Source organism: Larus michahellis, chromosome 9 (genome assembly GCF_964199755.1).
Source record: "Larus michahellis chromosome 9, bLarMic1.1, whole genome shotgun sequence".
In the NCBI taxonomy this organism is placed as follows: Eukaryota; Metazoa; Chordata; class Aves; order Charadriiformes; family Laridae; genus Larus; species Larus michahellis.
Window position 1 is genome coordinate 38,020,523 of NC_133904.1, and position 27,498 is coordinate 38,048,020.

Here is a 27,498-nt window from a genome sequence, read left to right on the forward strand (position 1 = left end):
ATGAAAATGAAAAATACTGCCAGAAAGTACATAATATAAAGTTAATTTGTTTAGCAACAGGCAGTTAGTAAAATAGTAAGACCCATAAATCCACAGTTGAATGAAAAAAAAAATGCATCTTGCACCAGTTTAAGTAGTCCTGAATTCCAAGTCAGCATTATTACATCACACTGTTTATACTAGTATACAAATTAAGAAGCATAAGCGACATCTTTACAGATTAAGACAGAAAAGTACAAAACTCCTAGTATAAGAACAGCATGAAGGAATTGATAAGAGGGAAAAAAAAGATTGCCAGCCTATAGCCTCATAGGCAAGCAAAGAAATCCGCACCCTTCTCACAAGAGTTTGAGGCTCTTAAGCAGAAAAAGTAAGAGGGTAGAAAGAGATGGCCTTCCCATCAGAAGCTGGGAATGAAACCCAGGCAACCAATTAGTCCAAACACCTTACTAATGACTTGAAACATCATTAAAAATCCATCACTTATCAAGTGCTCAGGGATCCTTCTTAAGCTTGGAGTTGCAAGGGAAACTCAGTTATGTTATTTCCTCCTGTTCACAGAAGGATACAAATTCTGCTTTACTATATTAAATACAACACACCAATACATATTACCATTGCACATGTTTATGTGTAAGAAAGCTAATTTCTATTTGAGGTGCTACAAGATGAAAGAAGGCTTTGACTTCCTAGCCACATAACTACCAGTTATAGAGAGCACCCAGGTAACTCAGGTTATAAAATATAAAATGAACATCTCTGAAACCATCTACAAGCTTCTGCCCTTCCACTCAACACTGCCAATCTTCTAAGGTTCTCTAAGTTCCTGAAAGACTAAGCAGAAACAGGAATCTGTCAAAAACAAACAAAAAACCAACAAACAACAAAACACGCAGTGTTGATATTCAAAGCTCATGGCCTTTCTCTCAGTACAAGTGTTGGCAAGTTGCTTCATTTTATCACTATGGTTGCCAAATAAAGACAAATTTTATGTTTAGACCATTAAGATTCTTATACTTTTGTCTAGCCAAGTAACCACACAAAAAGGCGGTTAGTCAAACTGAAAATTAAGCTAGAAAGGAACGTCTGTGCAGTTCTGCTTAATTACTATATAAAAGTACTAAAAAGGTATTATAACTTATGTAACTTACAGCAGTAGTTCCTAAAACACTGAGCTGAAGAACCTCTATCAAGCTTTACTTTTCTCATGAACTGGTCTACAGTCTCAAGTTCTTAAACGAAGCTATTCTAATACAGCTCTGCTGATTACTTGCCATAGCTCTCAATTGAGTCTGTGAAGCAATCAGCAGCATCTTACCTTAACCTCATGCAAGAGGCCCAAATGGACCAGTGAGTCTTCAAATTCTTCTACCAAAGACAATAAGGTGATCTTATCTACTACATCTCCAAATACTTCACAAAGAGGGGAGAGATGTAGCAATCTCTATTATAGTAGAGAAAGAGACAGAAATGAAACTCTGTTTCATAACAGTGAAGCACTTTAAGACAAACCAAGTATTTCCTTCATGTTCACCGTTCCTTCTAGAGAATGGTTTTCTACCACATACATACACCTCAGCTGAAACTAAGGGTTATATAAGTGCAGTTTCTAAAAGCATCCAAATTCTCTAGGAAACAATAGAGCATAAATATCTTTCTCTAAACTAATAGTGTGGTTTAAAACTAAGATTCACCTTGATTACAGCTAAAGTCAGTCCTAGAATAAACATGATTTCCAACATGTTTAATATATTTCAGCAGAAAGTCCTGACAGATACAGACACCAGCAAAAAGGACTGTTTTCAGCCAGAGAAGGCAATAGAGCTTTGCTTATCTCAGGGAAAGTTAAGAGGGGGGAAAGGAGGGGTTTCAGCAGAGCTGCAGTAGCAAAGCTTATCTAGCATAGAGTGGGGTCATATTAGTCTACAGTGGGACAGTCTTGCAGATCTAGCTATATGCCTCAATGAAAAGAACCACTTTGTAGACAACAGCTATTTTACCTTTGGTTCTAGTTTAAGAGCATTGCACACAGATGCCTTTTACACTGCTAGGAGAGAGAAGAGACTGAAATTCAACCCTGGCATTTTAATTCTCTGTAGAGATTATGTAAAAGAAACAAAATACAGATGAGACTAAACTATTTGCCTTCCCCTCCAAATTGGGGAAGGAGACAGAAATCCAACAACAGAGCTGCAATAACTAAGAGCCTTGAAGGCTATTGCCTTCAAGTCAGCCAAAATCTTTTTTTTTTTTTTTTTTTAGAGTTCCTCTCTCTTTGACTCCTAAAACATACAGTTCAGGTGGAAAAAAACCCCACTGCCCATACTGCCCCTAGAATTTATTTTTGTTTTATTACAACAGTATAATACATGAACAAACCACACACTGCGTAATACACCCTCCACAAAAGGAGAATACAAAATTAAAATTCTGAATGCTGCTGTGCTGACAGCTTGAGATAGCTTCTTGACTAGTTGCAACTTAAAAAAACCCCCAACATTTAAGTAAATGTGAACCTTCCAACTCACAGTTTAACTACACAATTACAATTAAATTTTGACTACAGGATATGTCAGCTGTCTTAAAAGAAGGTACATTTAGGAGCATGACTGTACTCTTGCATAATTTTAGACTTCTAGGATAGTTCATGAGCCTCAGGAGGTTATTTAGTCCAGCCTCCCACTCAAATCATGGCAGAGATGCAGAGTGTCATAAGTGAGAGTCACACAATATCAAAGTGTCTTCCAAGCAGACTAAAGTTATGCCTATTAATGCATTACAGTTTAAGTATCATGCCTTTTAGAGGAAGAGACACTAAAGCATTAACAAGTTTAAGCTAAAATGTTTCATTTGCAATACAGCTTTGCAATTACCTAATTACCCAATATCCATCTCTCCTAAACTTAAGATCAAATCCCCCAGTTTTTAATTCTTGCATCTCTTCCCAAGTTCTCAAAGACGACTTGAGCTCTACAAGAAAGACTTGAGACACCTGCAAAGCAATTATTTTAAAATAAGCATTAGAATTCTTTTTTTATAAGAGGACTCTTTCCTCTTCAGCTCAATTATGTTTATTCTGTTGATAATTTCACATTACATTGAAGCTTTCTCTCCACATACCACACACTTAGTAATTGCATAACCAGGATGCTCAGCACATTTCTTTTTTCAGAAGCTGCACTGTACCAGTGATACTTAATAAGGTTTAATTGCATTGCTAACCTTTCACAGGAGGGTAAGGGATGCTGCTTAAGGATGCTTAAAACTATACCAGCACTACATCTTTTGAACAAGTTTTATTTTAGGTGCTGTTGAGAAGAGATGGTTTATAGCACAGAAAAGTCTGCAGTCAGTATCAGATAGTTAAACACTGCATATCTCAAGAACTTAAAAGCACCCCACTGGTTTCAAACATTACTGAATCCATACAGCCTTATGACACAGATAAGCAGAAAGTGTCTTCATTCAGAGCAATTTGTCTGGTATTATCACTACTGGCAAAGGCCGCTTTCCATTCAGTATGCTTGCATAATACTATTCCTAGAATGTATAAGGAAGTGTTATCTAGATATCTTGTTGTGTGGTGATAGCAGTGGAGAGTTTACACAATCAATGCAATTAGAGAAGGAAGCATTTTAATCTAAGTGAATGAAAGGTAAAAATGCACAATACATCTTCGCTGTATGTGTGGAACAGATGCCTTACTGCACTTTGTCCCAGATAGAAGATATGCATATTAGATTTGTTGGGATGTTCTTACTGATTTCAGTTGTTTTGTAATATAGCAAAGTTTCCACACGTTCTAGTAAAACCAATAGCAACAAATTGCGTTACAGTAAGCATTATTGCTTATTCATAGTAGAAGAAGTTCACTGTGTAAATTTACATTTGCTGTTAAATAAACTAAGTAACACTTCGTCCTAGGAAAATTTCCCTTTCTACTTTATAAAAAGGTTAAGTGACTTAGATAATTGCTTTCGGTGAGTAGATTAATTCATTCATGACCAGAAAAATTAAAACCTAGGAGTTTTCACTGAACTATCAGTCTACTTCCATCATGTGGAAAAAATACATACTACATAATTTTGTATGCGTAGCCACAAAAGGTCTTATTATGGTCCAAACAGCTATTATATTAGGTTTCATTCAGGATTCCTTTGATTTGTTTGTATTTTAGTATGTGCCAGAACACACCTTGAAATGCAACTTTTACTATATATCTTTAACTAAGAGCCATGAAAGGTCAAAGCCAAAACACATGACAAATGGCAAGTTGCAAGTGGAAGGGCTTGAGCCTTAATGTTATGAAACAGAGAGTCTTGTGCATGACTAATCAAGACACATCCCCGGAATTTCAGGACTAAATACTTTTTGAATCCTAAAAGCCAGCACCCATTTATTTCTGCTTTTACAGACTTAGCTTTCATAACTAGAAAGAGCCACAGGCAATTACGAAATGGGAAATAATAACAACCACCATGATAAAATAGTTAGGGCAAACAAAAGAAACACAGATGATCATCATTTACAGATTAACCATATCAATCAAGTACAATGTATTTATATACATGATAAACTCTGAAAGGAAAAAAGAAATCCCAATTAAATTTAAGATAACTTTTATTAATAATCCATCACTTTCTTAAATGCAAGTGATACTCATCTTGTCTGCTTGCCTTAGCATATTTGAACAATTGTTTACATCCTTACACTTTCAGTCAAAGTAGAGTCATAACGGAAGGCAAAAAAGAGACATTGCAGAAGTTACTTTATTTTTAATAACTTTTGGGCTGACAAAGTTCGTTTACACTCTAAAAACCTAAGCCTTAACTATGAGGGAAACTTCAGTATAAACTTTCAATATAAATCAATAGAGAGTCACTAACTTCAAGCGAGTTTCACCAATTAGCACAATTTAAGAATCTAGTCCATCTATGTTCTTTAAAGATATTTCCCAGTCACAAGTTGCAGTCGCTTTTCTATAACGTGGTGCAAGTGTAAACCTGCTAGGAGAGGGGAAAAAAATCTACTTATAGGAAGAGCTAATTGGCTTATATACATGTACGTAGATTTATACTAAAAACACCAGGGCACTTAAGCAATAATATTGCCACTTAACATACATTACAAGCACTCATATCCTCTGATGAAAGCACATAACAAATACGCATTTTTTTTTATACTGTAACTTGAAATCACTCTATGCACTGTTGACACCATCTTCTACCTCATTCATTCTCCCACTCTGAAGTATAACCGTTCTCAGACTCCCAGCTACTTTTACACTGTCCATCAGTAATTACATGCTTCATTCTACATCAACAATGAGTCTGCACAAGAGTATACAGCATTGTCGACATACTACTCCTCAAGTTTATAGATGATGGGCTATGGAAATTCATCAATAAAATCTGAACAGTGAAATTCATGCTTACTCAAGTATGAGGTTTCAGCAATTTTTAATAAGTCACTGGGATTTCCCCATGATGTCCACACTGGCAGATGATTCTCAACTATATTGTGTCACCTTGTAACTTGATCACACAGCAATACACACTATTTGAACAATCTGGAGCAAAAAAAGTATGACATTTGAAATGTGCGTTATGAGGTTGAGTAACAATTTCAATATTATTAAAATAAAGACACCAGAACGACTTAAACTCATCACAGCAAATTTATCCTGTTGGGGGAAAGGGGAGGATTTTCATGCAAGGCTCCAAAACAACATTCACAGAAGAGACAGTTTTTATCAACCATACCGCTACAGCGTTAATTCAACCCTTTCTGACAATGAGAAAAATAAAATGCTGATCCTCATTAATAAGGATCAGCATCATTTAGTGTTATCATGGACAGGAGATTCATGTACATCAGAACACTAAAGCATCGAGAAACCATTGGACCTTTTTGACAAAATGTCAGTGGGACTTACATAGGTTGGAACAGAGGTGTCTGTCTCTTCCTCAACCCCACTAGGCCTTGGGCCTTCAGTTAATCTCATCTCACTGTGGGGCAGTAAATCCCCAGGGGGACTCATCCTAAATGACAGGCTGTAGCACAAGGCGGTGTTGAGAACCAGGAACTCCACCATTGTCTCTTCTCCTTTCTTCATTTCTCCCAAGGCAGGGGGCTGCCTGCAGGGTCAGCCCAACACAGTCCCCTTCCCAGGCCCCATAGATTCCCACCAGTCACACACAAAACTCTGCTTGGGAGCTTTCCTGAAGAAAGAAAGGGGACATATTTATACACGCAAGCCTCCCCATCTTCAACCCCCACTTGCTAAAGCAGTGAAGTCCTGTAGGTGGGACTGATCGGATCCTTCTTTGGGGATGAAAGTTATGGGAGGTAGCACTGAACAACAGCAGAACTAGTATTACAGACAATATGGGGACAAGCAGTTCCCCAAATCAGTAAGCACTGGTGGCAGGCTAGTATCACTTACACTTGGGTACACACCTGGGCATGGTAAAAAGGAGGGGTAGAAGAGGAAGGGAGTATATTACGGCTGGTCTTTGCTTTTTGGAAGGGCAGATTAAAGGTCTACAAAGTTTCACTGTAAAGGAATGCACTTCAAAGGACAGTTGGAGACAAGTAAGATTTTATTAGCACTAACTACAAAATTGAAGGGGAGGGGGAGTAGCAGAAAGGTATTCTACACCTATTGCAGTAACATACTATGATTTTTTTCTAACTAGAGAGTAATCCTAAGAAACAGAAATCTGGATTCATTTTCCCTTCCAAGAACACTCAAAAAAAGTTAACAGCCTGAGGAAGATATTGTAAAAATCTGAAATTACCCAAGTTAAAGTATGAGCCTTACAGTTATTTTCACCACTTATTAACAGATGAAGGTCTAAATCAGGTACCTCGAAATGGGAAGCCAGTGATCACCCTCAGTTTTCAAGGCCCAGCCACTCCAGGGAAGCTGGGATAGCATCCCTCTCCCAAAGAGAGAAAACAAAGTTCTTCTCCAGGCCACCTACTGTGCACCCTCTGCAACACTGCAGGCACCTACCACCTCCACTAGCATCTCAACTCGGGTTTTAGGAAAGCAGAAACACAACCGTCAGGAAAACCAAGCCACAGCCTGAGGCACAATCCTCCGGCAGACCATGCCCGCAAGCCTCCAACTCCCTGCCACGTCCAGATGTGACCTACAGATGCAGGTGAAAGCTCGCCGGCAAGAGTTCAGACACCTCCTTACGAAGGTCCTTTGGAGGGGGGAGGTGGGGAGCGGATTTTTCCTTCTTTGTCCCGAAGGAACAGCGGGTTCAGAGCACACACAAAGCTCGCCCGGGCTTCCCCCGCCTCGCACCCGGGCTCCCTCCTGCCTCCCCGCAGCCGCCGGTGAACCCAGAAGTGCCAAGGGCAGGTGGCTACTGCGGAGAGCCGGTCCGACGCCGGCAGCTCCCAGGAGCCTTTGTCCGTGGAGGGCAGTGCCCAGGAAGGGGCGGCCCGGAGCCCCCGGCACCTGAGGGCAGCGAGGAGAGAGACAGAGAGACCCGCGCCAGGCCCGGCCCGGCCGACCCCCACCCGTCGGGCTCCTGTCAGAAGCCGCGGCCCGCTGCGGTCCCCTCAGCCCCATCGCGGCCACCAGGTAGCCCACCCTCAGCCACCCCGTGTTTGAAGCGGCTCAAAAGCTCCCGCCGCGCCTGAAGAGAACAAGGAGGGCGCCCCACACTCACCGCCGCCACCGCCTCCTCCGGCCCCCAGCACCCCAGCAGCAACAGGCAGCCGGCAGCCAGGCTGCAGCTCCACAACCGCGGCTCCATCCCGCCCGCTCAGGGGCTCCGGAGCCGGCCCTGCGGCGCGGGCACAGCCCGGCGGAGCAGCGCGGCTCCCTCCTGGCGGCTCCCGCCGGCCGCCCCGACGCCAGCGCCACCCCTCTGCCGCACTCGCCCGCTTCTCCCGGCTCAAGTGCTCCCGGGACTACTTGGCCCGTATTCATCCGCACCGTGGGCGGGCGGACTAGGCGGCGGGTGGCGTGCGTGCGGTGTGCGGGGCAGGGCGCACTGCTGCCCCACTCTGGGGGGGCTGCGATTCCCCGCCACCACCCTTCCTCCTGTGCGCCGAGGTTTTGTCGGCTCGAAGGGCGGGCGCCCGTCTCTGCCCGCCCCGCACCTCCACTGGGCTGGCAGCCTCCGGACCCCGGACTATTTTTTCCCAGCGGAGGCACCTCGGTGTGTGAGGGAAGGGGGGGAGCTGTTGGCAGTACTGGGTCGCACCTCAGGAGGGGCGGGCAGCGGGGTGTGGGGGCGCCTGGCCCAGTACGGCTTAGCCCGGCTTAGTCCCGCCCCGCCCGGCTCCGCTCAGGTGCGACGCCTTGGCGAAGACCGCGTAAGCTTTCTGCCCAGGCAGGCGGCGGGCGCCCTGAGGGGGCCCGGGGCGCCAACAGGGAAGCGAGCGGTGATCGACCGCGAGCGGGCAGCGCCGGCGAGGCCAGCTCCACCGCTCCCCTCAGTGCTCCGTCGCGGGGGGGGAGGAAGGAGCCGGCGGAGGTGAGCGCAGGGGGCCTGCCCGCCCTGAGTGACGGTGGCGGGCCCTCCTCTTCCTCCGGTGGTGCGGAGCCGGTGCCCGCGTGGGAGCAGTGGCGCGTAACCGGGCTGCCTCCTCTCCGCCGACCCCGCCGGTTGCCTGAAGCATGGGCCGCGGCAGCGACCCTGCCCCGCCGGCCGCCGGGCGCGCAGGGTGAGTGCCGAAGGCGTGGTGTCCCCCCTTCCCCGCGGTATCCCGCGGCCCCCTCCCCGGGGCGTCCCCCGGCCCCTCGGTGACTCTGTCCCTTTGCCTCCCCGCAGGCTGCTGGTGCTGCTGCTCCTCTGCTTGGGCGCAGAGCTGGCGAGTGGGGTAAGTGTGCAGGTGGAGGTGGACGCGCCTCGTCAAACCTGGCGGGGTTTGGGCATCCTTCGGACGGAAAACCCTCCCGCCCCTCTCAGAAAGACGTGGGGATTTTTTTCAATTTTTTTTTTTCTTTCAATTGCCGTACGCCTCTGCTCCAAAGTTCCTTTGTGCCTTTCGTCTGCTCGACTGTTGATTAGTTTTTGCAAAGTACGCTGTGGTGAAAGACCGTCTGTATTCAGTGTAACAGCTCTCTGTGTCTGAAAGGATGATCAATATCTCTCCTGGCAACTGACTGCCTTTCATTCTTTTTTAGCCTCTTCTCAAGCCTTTCTGTTAAAAGCTGACCCTTTAGAACCTTGCTCGCAAGGGATCCAACCCAGAACACCTCATAACTAAGTAAAAGTGATGTGAGAAATTAAAGGATTAAGCTGTTAAGTGTTGTATCGAGGTTCATGACTATGAATTAGTAAATGTGTTTTAAATTCCAAGTTGGCATACAGAAGCAATAAGTTTATGATCTGTCAATCCGACAATTTTATGACATAAACACAGATTTTCTCTTACTGTTCCTAATTAATGTTTAAACAGATTAGTAAGGGATCTCTAGGCTTTTTAAATGTTCATAATTTTTCCTTTTTTTTGGTGTTGTAGTAAATTTTCTGCAACTGGGATGCGGAAATTGTTAGCCCACTCAACTGTGGGCTTTAATGAATAAAAAAGTCCTTTGGAAAATCTGTAGCCTAAATTAAGTGTCCAACTGATGTACAGTTAGCAATTAATAAAAGTATCTTATAGTGTGATGTAAATTAAGATTGTACAATACACTGATCTTTGTGGTCTGTATTTTATAGCACATACACTATAATGAATTAATGGTAGTAGTCAGCATATGTTTTAAACATGTTTGTTTTAATTCAACTTCTATCAGACTTGTAACAAAAACAGTTAAAACATGGGTTCTTGATTTGTCAGCCAGTGTTTTTCTACTGCTTTTGCTACTCTTTTGAGCACCTTCCTGTGCAACTGAAAAGAAATCTTTTGAAAAGGCTATAATAGCAGAGGGGTTTACCCTTTTCGTAAATATAAAATGCTTGGTTCTGTTTTGCACTTTTTATAATCAATTGCACTAGTAAAATTTCATCATCCTGATCAGGTGGTAGTTACAAGCTCTAATCTTCTCAGAGATTAAAAGATTAGACAATGTGGGAAGCTGTGAGAGTTTCTTTTCTTTTTATGTTTTTTTTCTTCAACAAAACCAAGAACTGTTCTTATGAGTGTTCTTGCTACAGTGGAATCTGTGTGGAAATTACTTTTATAAAGCAAGTATTTTCATGGCTTTTTGAAGCAAATGTGCTACATTTTGCAGTCATTTTTATAAATTCATGCAGTGTGTCAGTGAAATTACTCCTGATAGTTACATCTGTATCAGACAGCAGGTTTTTAGTTGTTTGGTCCAATTTTGCTTCATACCTGTTGGAAAGCATGTCTCTTAAGCAGTCATATTTTTGTTAGTTCCTTGACATGTTTCATTACCCATAAAGGGACTTTGTCAATTTAAGTCTATTGCAATGAGTAAGATTAATGTCTACATGCCATTCGTAAAGTCTTCCTGCCAGTTTTCTTCAGGGTTAGAAAACAAGCAAAATCTTTGTTGTATAATTAGTCTAAAAGTATGAAAAAGAATCAGAAATACGTCCTTAAAATATTTTGGTTTAGTGCTTTATGTGTCTAAGCAGTTAATGCATTTAATTATTGTTATTAAAAATGCTGTCAATCATGCACAACAGGAACGATATACAACTATGTTCATTAACTTTTCAGATACAGTAGTAAGTATCACTGAGTGAAAAACACAGCCTAATGCCTTCCAGCATGAAGTAAGTTGTTAAGAGAAAATACTAGGGATTGAAATTGTTTTTAAAGTAAGCAGAGCTTTTTTAGAAAAATCAGAATCTCTGAAACATTTCTTAGTAGTTCTCTGCTATATAATTTGAAGTGACGAAGCATAGTGAAGTACAATGTTAATAAAATGAGGTTAAAACTTTAGATTAATGAGGAATAATAAAACTTCTAGAAGACTTCTCAGAGACAGTCAACTGTTAAAGCACTTGTTGCTGAAGACTATGTGATTTGTAACTTTGTTCATCTTCTCTTTCTTTCAATTAAACTCATTTCAATAACTTACCTGTTGTAAAAGAAACATCCTAAAATATTGTACCAAGTTGCTGAGCATTCTTCAGGAATGTTACTGTGCACAAGGCTAGTAGGCAGTGGCTGGCATGTCAGGCCAGCATCTTGAATGAAGTTGAATCAAAGATGGTTTTGCCTCAAAGGTGTCAATTACTAGGTGTAGTCATCCCTCCCTTTGTAAGAATAAGATTTTAAAGTGTACCAGAATTAACTTCTTATCTTGTACTCATTTTTTGGGGTATAAATGATGATATATTTTGAATGGTAGTACAAAATTAGTCTCGTAATGCAATCTTCGTTTTCTTGAGCCAAATGTTGAAAGCACGGATGACTTCCTGTTACACATGGGGTTACTTTGCAGAGAGATCATTACCTCATTTGTAGACCAATTGCTGATAGTGGCCTAAGAGTTTCCCCTAACAGCTTTCAGCTGAAGTCACTCCAGAAGCTCTACTTCATTCATGTTTTCAATCTTTTATTATCAGTAGTTTGCATTAATTGTGAACCAGAAGTGTCAAAACAAGATGCTGTGCAAGCATAAAAACAGAAATATAGTGCTATGTTCCAGACATTTGTTACACTGTAAGACAAATGAGAAAAGTTGTGCCAGAGCAGAGGCGGTAAGACAAAATGTTGGAACAGTGCTAGAGTGGCAGGTGTTTGCTTTGGCTAATCACTGTCTGCCCCTGAGGCTTTTCCAGGCTACAGGGCAAAATACAGTTTTTTAGAAGAGAGACTTTTAAAAGGATAATCAGAGTTTTGGTGATGCTTCTGGCATCACCTCTCATAAATGTGAGGTGGAGCATGAGATGAAAATGGTCACAAAGCCTAGAGCCTCTTGCAATGAAATTTGAGATTCTCATCTCTTCACAAAGCTTTCAACAGAGCTCCATCATAGTCCTAGCAGTCATTGGGAGCATACCTGACATACAGGTGAAATGATAACTCCTTATTTATTTCTCTTCTGCTGTTGTTCAGCTAGTTGAGCACACCTGGAATATGTGCTAGTCTTGATGTAATATCCTAAGGAACTACTGTTAGGACTTATTGTCAGGCGTGTTCTCTTGAAACAACTGAGCTTTCAGATAGAGTCCAGTTAGCTTTTATTTTATGAGTCTGGACTTCATGTACTATTCCAACTCTTCCAAATCTTCTGGTTTTTGGTTGTTTTGGGTTTTTTTGCTAATAAATGTGCAGATTAACTAGAGATGCTCTCATTTTCTAGTGCTTAGTGTCTTGTTCAGCAGAACATCTACAGTATCCAAGTAAGGCAAATAAAAAAAACACACAGAAAACCTGGGATAGATTAAGAGATAAATAAGATCACTTAGGCTAGCTTGTCATAAACTAGCAGAGCTTCTCTTACTCAAAATAGAGCAGACTGCCCAGAGCTGGTTTTGACACATAGTTTTTATCTATGATACAAATGTTTTGTGATGTCTTTTCATTTAATATGTACTGGACCCGCTTAACTGAACCAAGCTCATTGTTTTCAGTGGCCTTATGCCAAAAATAAATTTTGTTCCAGGGCTCTAACAGAGGGGAAAAAATAGCTGTTTAATCATGGATATTTAAAAACAGAGTTGTAGCTCTCATCATTTCACTTTCCACAATTCAGTTTCTGCAAATATGATCTTATCCATTAAGACCTATTTTAAAAGTTTTTTTGTTTCTTTGACATTTTAATCAATATTATAAGTATACAATCTTTCTGTAGTTTGACTTTTACAGCTATAATATCTTCAGTGAGCTTTATTGGGAAAGAAGTAATATCTTTAGTAAAGTTACTTGTGTAAGGAAGGAGGCTACAGAATTCAACAAATAACTAAATGTAGACCTAATCTTGGAAATCTCAGGATTTATTTACTGGATAAGGCAGCTTCTGATCTGTAAGAATGCATGTGTGTAGAGGCATTTGTTTGGTGAAGATTCACATACTTCATTGAGAATGGTCATTCTGCAAAGGTCAAGTTTGAATAGTAATAAGTCTATAGCAAAATAATGAGAACTACTCCCTGGTTCTGTAGCAAAATAATGAGAATTACTTTTTAAAAAAATAGAAGCAGCAGACAGTTCACAACACTGCTAATTATCTAGCCCTTGCCAAGACATGTTGAATTTTATGGAAAATTTTCATTTAAAGCTGAATATCCCTTTCTGTCCCATCTGAACAAAGAATTGTTTATTGGCTGAATATTTTCTGAGTGCTAAAGATAATTGAGTGGCATTTTATTTGTCACTCAGATATTGTGTTAGGTCACAGCAGCTATAAAATGAAGTAATGTTTGTGCTTGTGTTCTGAAGAGCTTTTTTCATATCATTATCCATTTAAGGTTGTGGCCGCCTTTTGCATAGTTGTGAGAGGCATTGTGTGACCCGAAGAAGCATTTTATTTCCCCTTCTGGACAGGCCAGCTTTACTGTTCCCCTGACTTAAGAACTGCTATTAGTAAGTCATGCTGGTGTTCCTGAAGTATGCAGGGCATTTCATGGTGGGGCTTCTCTGTTCTTTGTCCAGCCTCACAGTAGAGACACTGTCGATGCGAGTAGGGGTCTGGTACCTTACTCCGTACTAACTCTTCCTTCTGAGGTAACTGCAGTAACATGCTGATGCTTACAGATATTGTGAGAGTGCTACAGATTGCAAAAAGGTGTGATAGTAAAATGGCTCTGACTTGCAAATCTGTAACTCTACAAGATCTTAACCGTGCCTCTTTCTTGTTTATTTTTTTTGTATAATAGTCCTACTCCATTTGTAGACATAGAAGAGCTCCAGGAAGAGGGCTAATAACTCCATGACTTGTACAGGGAGAAAAGAATTTACTCTCCCGTATTCCCAGAGACATAGCATCTGTTCAGGCAAGGTTGTCAAAGTATTGCCAGCTCTTGGTGTTTGATCAGACAAATGTTCTGATCTGTAGGAAGCTGCAGTGTTTTTTGAAAAGAGCATAATTGATCCAAAAGCTATTTCCTGTTCATACAGATACTCTCCATTATATCTGCAAGTACTTTTGCTGATGAGTGCTGACTTGAGCATTAAGATTAACCATCCAACTAGTCTCTTGTCAGACAGTTTTGGTTATGTATCAGACAATATGACCCACCTGGTTTTTGAGCTCTCCCCTTCGAAGGGAGAGCTACAAAACACTGCAAAGCTAATGATTCTGCATTAAACAGCACTGAAGAAACAGAAGTGTATTACAGAGATGCTAGCCAGTTTTAACCTTTTGTCAGTACCTTTTATGGGATCATCAATTCTTTTAGGGCAATTATTTAGGTACCTCAAAATAATAAAATTAAGGTATTATTTCTGGAGAAAAAAGAAGGTGTTCTCATACTGTAGAGTGGTGTAACGGTATTATGAGGTGCTCATGAAGTCATGGTACATACAGATGAAAAATTCTTTGCTGCCAGAATTCTTTATGTACTTGACCTCCTCTCTTCCTTCCTAAGTGTGTTTATGTGCCTCTCCATGGATAATGATTTAAATTTATATTATTGCCTAGATACAGGTATAAAGTTGTATTACCAGGTCAAAAAAGAAGGGACTTTACTAACGCTTGTATCTCAGCTTAGATGTTATAATGATGACAAAGAAAAAAAAAAAAGAATTTTTTTAAGCTTTGATTGATAGATAATTTTCAAGCTCTCTGAGAATCCAGTCTCAAAATAAAGAACTGCTTTCTTTGTTACTCTGGACAAAAGTAAAATGAAAGCACTTCTGCTGTTACCTGTGGAAGGGATCATTCTAGCAAGGTCAGCCTGTGTTTTGAAAGGGATTGGAAGGAGGCTGGGTTGCTTGTTGGAGGGTACCTGCAAAATGCAGTCTTGATAGTGACTGCAATGTTAAGTATTATTGGAGGAAGAAGATCAGTGGGAAGGGAGATCAGTCATTGACATTATGAACTTTATTTTCTTAGTTTTTTTTTTCTTTCAAAATATCCCTATAACCCAAGAAGGCTCTTATTCTCCTGAAAAGGCTATAAAACCTGACTGAGCTCGATATACATCTTTCAGTTCACATGTTTGAGAAGAAAGAGCAGTTAGAGTGGAATCATGCAGTTCTCATTACCTGTTCCTTGCAAAAAGGGAGTTTGGAGGTGTAGGCAATAAATCTGAAAATACTTGGAGAAAGCAAATAATTTGTTCCTGTGCTTTTTGCAGAGATTTCCTGCCGTTTAGCATGCCTCGGGTTTTTCCATACAACTTCACCCTCTGTGAGGGTGTGATTTATATGGAAGTTGTGTGGCTGCAGTCTCCAGTAGCTGCATTTAACTTTCTACTTTTCAAAAAGCGTTGACATTAATCTTACTTCTTGTGTTCAAAGTCACCTTTTCTTTTCAGAATGGCTTCCTCTTCTCTCAGGTCTGAGGAAATGCGAAGAGGCAGAATTAATAGAAAGTCAAAGGAACAGTTCCATAGATCTGCTTCTTCTCTGGCTTTTTTGCCGCTTTTTTCCACAGTTCTTGCTGGTCAGAAGTGAGTTTGCTGGCCCTCTGATTCTGCTCTTACTCAAATGGATACAAAGCACAGATCCCTATGGTCTGCGCTAGCTTCCCTTCTTGTTGTTTCTGCAGGATTTTGATGAGCTTTCGTTGTGTCAGCCTCATTGGGCCACTAAACCAGCACCACCCAGTTTGCACAGTCGCTGCTCGCTTGGTTGCCTTCATATTGAGAGAATCAACACTGTGAACCAAATTGGGCTGATTTGCTTCAGTCCACTGAGATGTCAATAGTTACCGTGTTCTGAGTTTGCTTTATGCACTCCCTGGTCTGTTTTCTCCTATTTACCTGGAACCTACTGTACTTTGTACAGCCTCCAGCCCTTGCCTCAACGTGCTCTTAAGCTCATCTGCCTTTCTAGCTTTCCTTTGTACCTTAGTAGTGTAGGGAGGCTGCCAGTATGACTCCTGGCAGTTAAACCTATAGTGCTTTTTCTGATGCCTTGCTCTTAGCAGCAGTGAGGACGTGTCAATGCCTGTTACCTAGGAATTACTGTTGCACAAATCTGTTTGAGAGTTGCACCTAATGTTTGTTGCTTTTACCATTACTAGTAGGAACAAACAATTCCATCCGTGACACAAGCATTTGGCAAGATCTCAGTGTGATGTATAACACAGGTAAAACCTAAACATCATCTAGGTATTGTATCTGGACTAATTGGGAATTAGCTAGAAAAGGCAATACATCAAGGTTTCTGTAAGAAATGAGAGTAATAGTTCCTTTTCCTTTGGTTTTGCGTATCTGTCATTTTTCCATTTCCATCAAAAGGAAAAGCAACAGCAACATTAAATGTTTCTTTAGCATTTTTTTTTTGCTGGCAGAGAGATCAAGACCTGCTGCTTTCTAGACATCGGAATAAAATGTTTGTACAGAGTAAGCTGAAAGCCAACTGCATAAATGAGTTCATAGCCCTGTTAGGAGGGGTTGATTTTGATCTAGAAAGCAGAAGAGAGGAAAAAGAAAGTGCAGTTAAACAAGGAATGGACTTATAAATGCTCCTGTGCTTCTTAATTTCTCCACAAATTAAATATCAAAGAAACTGAAAATAATCTTCTTACTTTTTTTTTTCGCTAGCAGCATCATTGTAAAGCTCTAAATAGTGACAAGTCAGTTTTTGTCTTTTCCCAACTATTTTTAATTACTGCATGTACTTTACCTGTTTACATTGCATCAGAAACCTTTCAAATCAGCTCCTTATGTTCCTTATCCTTTTGACTTTCACAAAGAGGAGCAGGACCATTTTAAAGTTATAATAGTTCCCCTTATATCAGTCAAACTTTTGCTCTGAAAGAGTGTGCAGAAATCACTTGCTTTGTAGAATATATATAAAGTAGTTTGGAATTATTACTATTGCTATAGTGGAAACACATCAAAACAATAGGAAGGTGAATCATTGTATTGTGCTTTGATGATTAAACCTGTCCACAGAGCAGGGTGTAACTGAACTGGAAGAACATAGCCTGCAGGAGCAAAAACATTTGGCAAAAGCAAGCTTGGAAAATTAAGAATTTATAGTAGTCTTCAGACTTCTCCATAAAAGGAGCCTGTAGGCTTTCAGCCTCAGCCCTCCTTGTGAGATTTTATTCTATCATCAAAGTGCATGTGAAGGGGTCGAAAAGTTGGAGCATTATCTATGGAATTAATGTGTCTTTGTAAATGCCTTCTACATGAACTGAAACACATGTGAAGTGTAGATTTGGCTGGCAGGTGAGATTGGCAGGTCCTGTATTGGCTCAGTGTATAGCATTTTGCACAGAACATGCTGGCTCTTTATAACTGGAAGGTATTGAAGTGTGGCAAGTCCCGGTCTTGTGGGCATGACTGAGGTGGTCTGCAATAAGCCCTGGGCACCAAAAATAAGGTGCTTTATTTCCAGCGTACTTTTGAAATGCTCATGCTTTTTACTTTATGATTTGCTAGGGGACTAGGTGTAACAAACACATTGCTTGCTATTTGGCAGAAGTTATTTATCTGTTTTTATTTGAAACAGTTTTTACCAGCTCTATCTTCTCGTAAGCTTTACATGATCATCTTTACAAAGGAGGAGTAGTACGTTTTTAATCTAATAAAGTAGTTTTAGCTTAAACTGGAAACTGCCTGTGAAATACCAAATGGTATTTGTCTTTTTGCTGTGAGTTGAAAAAATGTAAAGTGTAAGCTTAAGAAAAATATAGAGAAAAGATGTTAATAGGGTGGTGAAGGGAAAAAGCTTTCAAAGCACTCCTTCAACAAAGGTGAAGTATTCTAGTAGCTAAAGTAAGTGTTAGGTCCTTACCCTACTTTTACCACAAATAGATACAGGAAATACTCTTTAAACTCCACAGAGGTTTTAAAGTTAAATGAGTTGGTGACCATAAACAGAATGCTTTAGATGGTCTCTTCAAGGCAGTGTTTATATGGTTCGTTCTGTGGTACTTTTAACAACCTTAATCTCTGTGAATCTATAATCTTGTTAGGATTAAACCGAAATCTGACTAGATAATTAGAGTGAGCTCCAAGCTGTGGTTTGACCTGATATCGCTTAGTGGCACAATTTCCATGTGAATGGTATGGCCCTGACTCATGCGGAGTGTTGAGACCTCTCAGCAGACTCTTTGGGAGCTGAGGGCCTCCTCTACCTCAAGTAACGTGCAGAAAATCACCTCAGAGGTTTTGCAAGTTACTGCTGTTCCAAGACTGCATGACCTGGTGTCTGGGTCAGAACACCTCATAATGTTGCAGAGCACATTTTTCTATTGGAGGTAAAATGTTTGCAGACCCTCCAGAGTGCTGAGAGTTGCAGGATAGGTAGAATCCTGAAATGAACGTGCGTGTTAAAGTTACAGCAACAATAGTTGGTCTGTTTTGTCCCTTTCCTAGGATTCATTTATCATGGACATGCATTTCATGCTGTTTCCCTTACATAAAGACAAAGTAACCTGTTGCACTGGTTGCGTTACTGTATTGTCTTTCACCCCTGGGTCTGAGTGATTTGCAGATGTCCTTTAACTGTGCCTGGCCACGTTATTTTGTGGCAGGCTATATAATAGTATTACTATCTTGCATGTGTGAAGAAAGCTTTGCCCCAAGTCATATGGCAAGCCAATGGTAGGATTGGAGTGCGACTCCTCATCCTCTGCTCTAGCCACTGGATGAAAACAGACATTACAGCCAGGAAATGCATAATGATCATAGGTCTATTATGTAGCTTTGCTTCTTTGAACTGTTGCACCGTAATTGGTAATGCTTTGTATACCCTAAGGCTCTTCTATAAATGAGAAGATTTGTACAGTCTGCTTTTGGAGATCTGGAAGGATTGAACCTCTAACGAGTAACGCACAAAACTGTAAAAAGTTGATTATAGCTATTTAAAGAATCTGCATTCAGTTGAATTTTCTTCTGTGTGCTAGCGTGATAGTGTGAAGTTTCCAAAGAGTCGGATTGGTTTTTATCTTTCAACTTCACACTATCCAGCCAAGTTCTGCACATGTCTCAGAGAGGAGGGGCAGAGATTAAAAAGTAGGTAGTTAGTTTCAACTACAGTCTGACAGTGGTAGAGTAGAATTAATTGATGTTTATATCAGATCTCCAGTGCTACTATGACTTTTCAACTGTATTCAAGGATACTTTATGAACCACAAACCAAAGTATTTACCAAGTATTTTGGATAGAAGTAAACTAATGTGACATTTAAAAAATTGCTGTGATTTTGAATGATTTGTGATTTCTTTGGTTTTTTTCTAAACATAAATCTGATTCATATAACAGTAGATATTGAGCAGATTTCAGCAAGCGGTAATAGGAATTCAGTAATTTTCATTCTAAGCTGCTATTAACAACAGTGTTCTGCAGCTGGCTGTAGCTCTCCAGATCCATTTCCCCTTTCTTACCTCTCAGCTTGTGAAACAAAGGAAAAGGAAACTTTATGGGTTTTTTGTTTGGTTGGTTTTTAAAAATTTTTTATTAATCAACTGTCCAGATCTGGAATGATTGTTTTACAATTTTCCCTGCATGGAAGACTTTCAGCCCAGTCATCTTTGTGCACTGATGCTGGTTACAGTTTTTCTTTGGATTATATGATACTGTTGAATTTACCAGAAATTAATTTTGCTGAGGTAGTTACATGTTTTCTATATATAATAATGTGTTCTCTGTGTGTAAGAATAACCAGGCAAAATACTTCCAGCATCCATTTAATCAAGAAGTGTGATTATAACTTCCATTAAAGAAATTCCAGGGAGAAAGTTATTTCCCTCCTCTTCATTCCGGTATTATGAGCTCACTCAGAGGAGGGCAGAGGGGTACCAGGTTTCGGGCCTAAATTCCTTTGCCAGAGGAATGTGCAATGAGACACAGGTACAGGCTAGCTCCACGACATACTTGTTTAGAGGGGCCCTTCTACAACCCGGCAGCTTGCAGATCTCAGATTTACAACACTTCTTTATCTGCATGTTTTTGTTTAAGAAAAAAATAAAAGAAGCGAGAGAAGGATTAATCTTTATCGAGAATGTTGTGAGTCTTCTTTAATTTTCAAATAATGAATATTGTTTCTTTTTTCATACCCCTTTTATAGATAGGCACTAAAAGTGTCTTATTAGACTCTTAAAAGTTGTGGATGTAATAGTAAGAAAGGTAGAGACAATTAAAAACCACTCACTCTGCTGTCAGATGTAGCCTATGCAATTGTGTTTAACTGAGGTCAGTGAGAATTTAGCCTGCACTTCATGTAGTGTGTCATTTGGGGCCTCTTTGAACTAATTATACTCAGTTTCTTTTGGAATTTTATTTAGTGTCTGGCATGAGTAATCCCTATTTTCCTTGTGTATTGAATGTCAGTGGCATCCTATGCTTGATTATTTAGATGTTACCTCACACTGTATCAAAATAACACTCATATCAACTTGTATCTTGAAAAAGTTGCAGAAGAGAACTAAAATGCTTCTATTAAATAAGTTAATCTTAAAACTACTATGGGAAAGTAATTCAAATTCTTTTTGAAACCAGATTCTCTCTGTAATATGGAACCACTACAATTCATTCAATTACTTGGCAGCATTGTGAAGTTTTCTGTACTTGCTCAGTTTATATCCACCGCAGCCTCTGCTTGTGATAACCCTGAAATCACTAATTCCCCTCTGATGATATCAAGAAACTATAGCAGGATATTGACTTCTATCAGGTATTTCATAGTTAGGGCAGGAAGCTAGTATTTTGCAGGTAACGTGAGGAGTTGGTTGTGGCATAAGGAAACCTAGATTCTATTCTTGACATAGCTTGATGAATGACTTCATGTAACTTTCTTAAATGCTCCATATCATGTGTGTAGCTATCTGTAAAATAATCATGCATATGCGGATCCTAGTGCTCTGCATGTCTATTTATCAAGGAAAGGCAAAATAGATCTAATTTTTCGTTCAAGTCATTGTAGTCAAGAGAGCTGTTCTCAGAGGGGAAGGTATACTTTAAGACTGGTCACTGTTGGTAATATTGAATGAAATTTAGGGGAGAGGGTTGTATGTGGGCTTATTTGTGTTTTCCTTGGGTTTCCTAAGGCGATACAAGTATTTTGCTTTCTTGATTTTTCATGAGTGACCTACCAGTTCTTCTAATATTTATAGAGAATAATAATTATAATGATAACATACAAACCATGTATTTTGTAAAAACTGATCTGAATGCAGCTTTGTATTTGAGTTTTAATTTCACAAAACTAAAGAGTCTACCTAAATCTTGTATTCTTATTTACATATATTCCACGGAGGTCTCATGGGACTTGTTAGAAATGAGGATTGCACAAAAGCCTAGACTGTACCAAACAAATAGCATCTGTGTAAAGCAACAGAACAAAGCTGGTGTTACTTTGCTTTACTCAAGTTATAAAGGCATAATGTAAATAAAAACATAAGTAGTGTAGTATATTATCTAGGGATACAAGTGGCGCCAGATTTTTTTCTTAAAGAATTACAACAGGGTTGGTCTTAAGAGCACTAAGGACTTCACAAGTCCTAATTGTACTAGCCTTGGAATGTTCTTGTTTTAATAGTAGTAAATCCTAATTTTTTATTTAAAAAAAAAAACTTCCAATCTTTAGCAATCCTGCATAATTTCCAACTTTGATTTTTATTGCAAAAAATTAAAAAAAAATAAATGTTACAGTTATCAGAATCATGTGAAGATCAGAACATCCACTCTTATTTAAAATAAAATCTCAGTTTCTATTCCTAAATCTTAGATAAAAATTGAGGAAACCAGGAGAAAACAAAATGATCCTAAAAGTATCAGTTTTTCTTCCATAGCTTTTAAGTCAGGTGCTTGATTGTAGCAGCCTGGGTGTTTGACTTCAGCAGTGTTGAGGAAATTAGGAGACGGTTTCCCTGAGACTGGGTTGTCTCAGACCTGTCAGCTGTGGGGTTTCTTGCATCTTTGTATGAAACAATTGGCACCCGGTGCTGCAGGAATCAGGATCTCTGACAAGCTGGATGGAGGTCTGTTTAGATAGAGCTGGACCGAAGAGCAGAAAAAAAAAAATACTTTTCTGGCCTGCAGGGTCTGCTGTGTTTATTATATCATGTTTGATGCACACTGGACACAGTTAAGTGTTCAGAACAAAGTTCAGCTTTTAAAAGACATTGATTGATTGTGCGCTCTCTAAATATTTTTTGAAATTTCTGTGTCTTTGGATCAGCTGGAGTTAGTGGGAGGAGAAGAACTGTTAAAGGGAGCAAGAAGCCCCAGCAGAGAAGCCTGCAGTGTGGGTGCCAGGAATCCTGTTTGCTGTTGCCATTATCTGGCAGGAGGCTGTGCCTATGTCCTGTGTATGGGCATGTGTGTATGTAGGGGAAGAAAGAGGGCAGCTTTTTTTGAGGTTTCCTCAGCTGTTATTTCCCTTTTTGCAATTTAATATATAATTTGGTGCAAACTTTTATACCTCCAGCACAGCAAAATCAAGGTGTTTTGTTCAATGTGAGGCAGGGAATATTTCTGTAGCTGGGTTAAATCCAAATAAGTTAGACAATTTATACTTTAAGATTAGCTAACTTGTCAAAATAAATACATTAGTTAACTTCCTAGTCCATCCTTTATTTCTCATAAAGTCTATGTTCTTGAAAAGTAATCAACTTAAATAACATGTTCTTCCTTTCAGTTACTCTTCCTATACTATTTGTTAGCAAAGGTCTTAAAACCCGAATTCATTTGATGAAAAAAAAATAACTTGAAACCTTTCTCAGGTCAGGACATTTCACTGAAATTTGATATTAATTAATTTAGCCTTGTTTGCTGAGTACCTGTGGTGTATAAGCTGCTATTGTTACGGCACCTTTGCAAAATCTGAAATGAAATATTTTCTTTTGAGTTCACTGCTCATAGATAAGTGAACACTCATGTAACCTTTTGTTTGGTTTTCTATAGAATTTAATTTACAAACTTTGCTGGAAAATAACCTTTTGCCCTTATTAATGTATTCTGTACCACAAAAGCATCTGCAGGGTGTCAGGGTGTACAATATACAACCCCTGCTCTTCAATTTGAAGTTGCTGTTTGTCTCTAGTGGGGGGTTAGAAAGTTAATGTTTGTATCAGTTCATAGGTTGAACTTTTAGCTCTGGTTTTATTTCTTTCACTGCAATTGTAGGTCTTGTATCCATCACAGCAGTTTGTGTGATGAGTGTGGGAGTATAGATAGCTGTGATTTTTTTCTTGTGGTTAAAGGAAGCAAATGTAGCACTTATCAAAGTCCAGAGTCCAGTGCATGCAACTGTATTCAGATTTTATATTTCAAAAATACTCTTCAGATAGTACTTATATCAACTTTCTTAAAAATCTGTGAGGTTTCAGTATCTCCATGCACACATAAAGGAATATATTTTTTTTCTGAAATCTCACTTTGTGAAGTTGTGAGTTTTCTCACATTTTTATTACAACTTCTGTAATGCTCACACCTGTGAACTTAGGTCACCAGGTCTGACCCTACTGTACTCTTGTGCATGAAAAGTCAGAATTGAAATACAATCCCTACTCTGAAAGATTTGCAGCCTGCCACGTACATGCGAAACCTAAGGAAATCATGGGAAGATATTGCTCAGCAAGGGGCAGTCTCATCACACCAGCCGTAGAATTGCACTGCTACTGTATAAGAAACTGTGTACATGCAGCTTTCTCTGATTTTCTTTCTATTTAATGATGGCAGCTCCTCTGCCTCTTAAAACATAGAGAATGCCTGAGCTAAATGTGTTTCCTGGCTATAGATGTGGAGGTTCAAGTCTGATTTTAATTTAAAATCACTTATTGCAGTAAGAAGGTGTTAGTGATTAGCTAGCTGAGGAAAATCTTGGAAACAATTGTAATTTGTCCAAAAACTGTTCTTTCTTCTCAGTCTTCCAACGAAGTAGCAGCAGGATCGTGAGCTCAGAGCACAGCTGTGCTTTATGCTGCTGGCATGTAAATAACAACCATAAAAAAGGAACCTTTCTGTGGCAATATTTTATTGTTAAGCTGATTGTTGATGTGATAGCTCAGATCATAAATTTTTTAAGTCAATGATCAGCAATCCAGAGGGATCATTCTCTACTCTTCCTTGCAACAGCAGAAGCATTGGTTTTCCAGAAAACGTCAAATTATTTCATATACTCAGGAAAAATCTGCCCCTGTACAGCCAAAAAAATACAGGAAACCTGCTCAAGCCAGAAAATACATCTCGACGTTCACTCTGGGGACAATACACACGCCTCTTACCAATAGAGAAATTAATCAGGGTTGTAATCCTTGGGTAAGATTAACATTAAAGTATCCAAAGCTATTATAATTGATTCAAGTAAAAATGCGTGTGGGTGTATGTTTATATACAGCTATTGCTTAGTTTTGACCTCTTGGAAATCTCAAAGGGCAGTAACAGCAGGTGCAAAGAGTTTTCAGGGTAAATTTGGCATCATTTCCAGATGAGTTATTCAGTATCTCTCACTGACTTTTTTTGATCTCTGAAAGAAGGTTAAAGGAGGAGAGGATATTTAGCCAATCTAGTTCTGAGCTAATTTACCCATTTAACCGAGGTGTGACTCAGAGAATGACCATTAACAACCTGAGTCCTTTTATGGCCAAAGAAGGATGGTAAGAGGGCTAATCTGGAGCACTAAGGTCAGATGACCAACTGACATAGGGAATGTAAATGCTTACCTCTGACACAAAGATCCTACATGCTATGAAAAACACTCTTGTAAACTGGCATGTGGATGGGCAGCACATGAGAGATCAACAGAAAAGAGAACAAGCACGGTACACAGTACAGCTGTTCGCTTATTCTTCCCTTGCAATGATACTTAGGCAACTCTACAGGATTTCATCCATGTAAACTATTTCTATAGGTCCCATTGCAGGGTGTGCAGCCTGTCCACATTCTGTCACTCTGGGGAATGAGAGTTCTGGATAGTTATGCAGGTAGCAAAATCTAATATAGCCATTTTCAGATAATAAATAAGGGATGAAGCAAGTGTCATGTCATTGTGGAGTACAGTGTATTAGATTCCTACAGTGTTAGTGTTTTGTAGCATACCAATAAACATTGCACAGCACCTTTGAATGAGTAGAAGAATATATGATTTTCTCTGAAACAGTAAGGAATTTTAAGAAGGCCAAATATAATTGTTTGTCTTGGAATAAGCCCAGGATGCAGTGTCTAATAACTCCAATATCTCTGGTTTCCTAATGGCCACCAGATGCCAGGACCTCTGTTTTTTATCTCATCTGAAAGAAAGGCTAAGTTGTCAGAACCCCTGATATCTCAGGATACACTGAGATACAAATGCTTCCTGCTAATTCCCAGCCCTGCCTGTTCTATCATTCATGTTTCTGGTGAAGCTTCTTATGGCAACACGATTGTGCTGAGATTGGGATTTTTTAATGGAGTTAGGTGCAAAAGGTTGCAGCTTTCCTATGAGATATACACATTCCTTCATGTCAAGGCAAGGGTTATGGCGATTATTGTCATAACAAAGACAAAATACATCTAAATGCATTTCTCTAAAAGTTCTTTAAAATATTTGACCTCTCCCTCAAGAATAACTTAATGGTCAGTCTTTAAAATGAGGACTTGTGCTCAGTGATGAATTTGGAAATAGCTTGTGAGCTAGAATTAATTAGAAACCAGCTTGCTGCTTGTAATTTCAAGGGGGGATTTAGTGGGTGACCTTTTACTACTAGTTCTCTTCTTTCTGCAAGCCTTCTTTTTTTGCCCTTTTTTTGATGTTTTTTCTTTTTTTTTCCCTTTAAGAAAGCAATCAAATACTTGACCATGTGCAAGAAAACAAGGGTTCGTGAAATTTTCTTCAGAAGGCTTACTTCTGGGATATTTTGAAAATGTATGTGTATTTGTTGGTCTTTTAAGGAAAATATATGAACAATAACGTTCCTTCTTCAGTTTGAGTGATTCTTTTGCACTGTTGTGTGACACCTTCACTCAGGAACTTGAGGAACAATAGGCTGTAAAATACTTTTCCAGACTTCTAGTCAGTAAGGATATTTTGATGCTTTAATGTTACTAAATATGTTAATTTCCCTCGCCTCTTAGTTTTGATAGTGATTATATTACATTACATGCTAGCAAGAGGATAAAAACAATCTCGTTTGTGAATTGGAAAACATGTAATATTTCTTTAATACAGTCATTTGTCAGAAAGAGAACCATAGTGCATTGGTTTTGCTTTCTGGATTTCTTTAACTATCTAGCTACATGTAAAGTACAAAACCAGACATGTTTCAGACACATTTAAATAACTTCATTGTGTTATATTTATTAAGAAATGTTGTGCTGGATATGACCAGCTACCCTTGATTATAAAGAAAACAAATCTTTTCTTCTGAACTTTCCTTCTTACATGTCGTGTGGCCAGAATGTAAGTCGTGCAGCCCCTGAAATTTTGGATGCTAGCTAGTGTTCAAAAGGAGGATGAACAGTAACTGTAGTTCCCTTACTGTGTCCACAAGCAGCTGGTTCATGTTTTCAGCCATCACAATTACCTATAAATACAGGAACTGACCATGTATCTTCCAGGTGAATAAGTAGGAACTTTCTCTTTGCCCACTGTTTTGAAGCAACCACCTCAAATTCCATATGCTGTGCCACGCATCTTTGTTAATTGGGCTTGGAGAGTCTTGCCAAAAGCAAAGTCTGTTATCTCCCTCCTCTTTAGTGGTGAGTGGGACTAGATATGGAGAAAAGCTACCGGTATTGTGGGACAGTAATGAGCCCGTGAAGAGTCATCCTACCACCTGCTGCACTACAGGATATTTCACTCCAGCTCCTGCACGATGCAGGTGCAGTGAATGGTTCACATAAACTCAGTCAAACTAGAAACAGAAAGAGGAACCTTTCAGTTGTGGTTCTCCTCTTTCAGACAAACCCTAGGAAAAGTTTTCTGATTCTGCATTTATGACTACTGTACATCTCTGTGAGAGAGTCAAATTGCTTAGGGAAATGCATCTACTTATACTGGAGGGAGAATGATAAAAGACGAACTTGACTGTTCAGGTCTGAAGTACACAAGAAGAGTCTGTGTCCTGAGGAATGCAGTGAAAACCGTGCAGCACTTGTGCGGAGGTTACGAGTAAGGTTGAATTTACTGTGGATGAACGTGAGAGTGAGGCTGACTTTATGGTAGGTGTATGGAGAGGTGCAATATCTGTTGATGAGAATGGAAAAGCCACTTGTCTATTTTGCAGGGAGGGATAGTTTACAGTGTGTAAGCTGTGAGGTGGCTACCTCTTTGTCTATTTTTGGGTTTTGCTGGCCTACACTAATGCCAGGGTCACACATGTGCTATGTTATTTAGATCTGTTAAGAGATAAATTTGTCTCTACTTGTAGTTACTAAATTTAAAGGGCCTAGGTATAGCTCTGGGAAGTTGCTCAGATGAAAAAAGAAGTCAGTCTTTGAGGTACTGAGAGATTGTGTGGCCTTGAATAGATTTAAATGACCCATTCCATCATGGTAACAT

The 27,498-nt window shown here is 39.7% G+C and overlaps 2 protein-coding genes across 2 annotated transcripts in view; one reads left to right on the plus strand and one right to left on the minus strand.

The window, feature by feature from the left end:
• Positions 1-7,909, minus strand: part of COL4A5 (collagen type IV alpha 5 chain) — an 83,712-nt gene extending 75,803 nt beyond the window's left edge. The window contains exon 1 of the mRNA XM_074599931.1: positions 7,689-7,909. Coding sequence (XP_074456032.1) covers positions 7,689-7,775 — 87 coding nt within the window. The 5' untranslated portion in view covers positions 7,776-7,909. The remainder of the gene's footprint in view (positions 1-7,688) is intronic.
• A 370-nt stretch (positions 7,910-8,279) lies between these two features.
• The window catches only part of COL4A6 (collagen type IV alpha 6 chain), a 136,563-nt gene continuing 117,344 nt past the window's right edge, over positions 8,280-27,498 (plus strand). The window contains exons 1-2 of the mRNA XM_074599930.1: positions 8,280-8,691; positions 8,799-8,847. Of these exons, the coding sequence (XP_074456031.1) occupies positions 8,645-8,691; positions 8,799-8,847 (96 nt within the window). The 5' untranslated portion in view covers positions 8,280-8,644. The remainder of the gene's footprint in view (positions 8,692-8,798; positions 8,848-27,498) is intronic.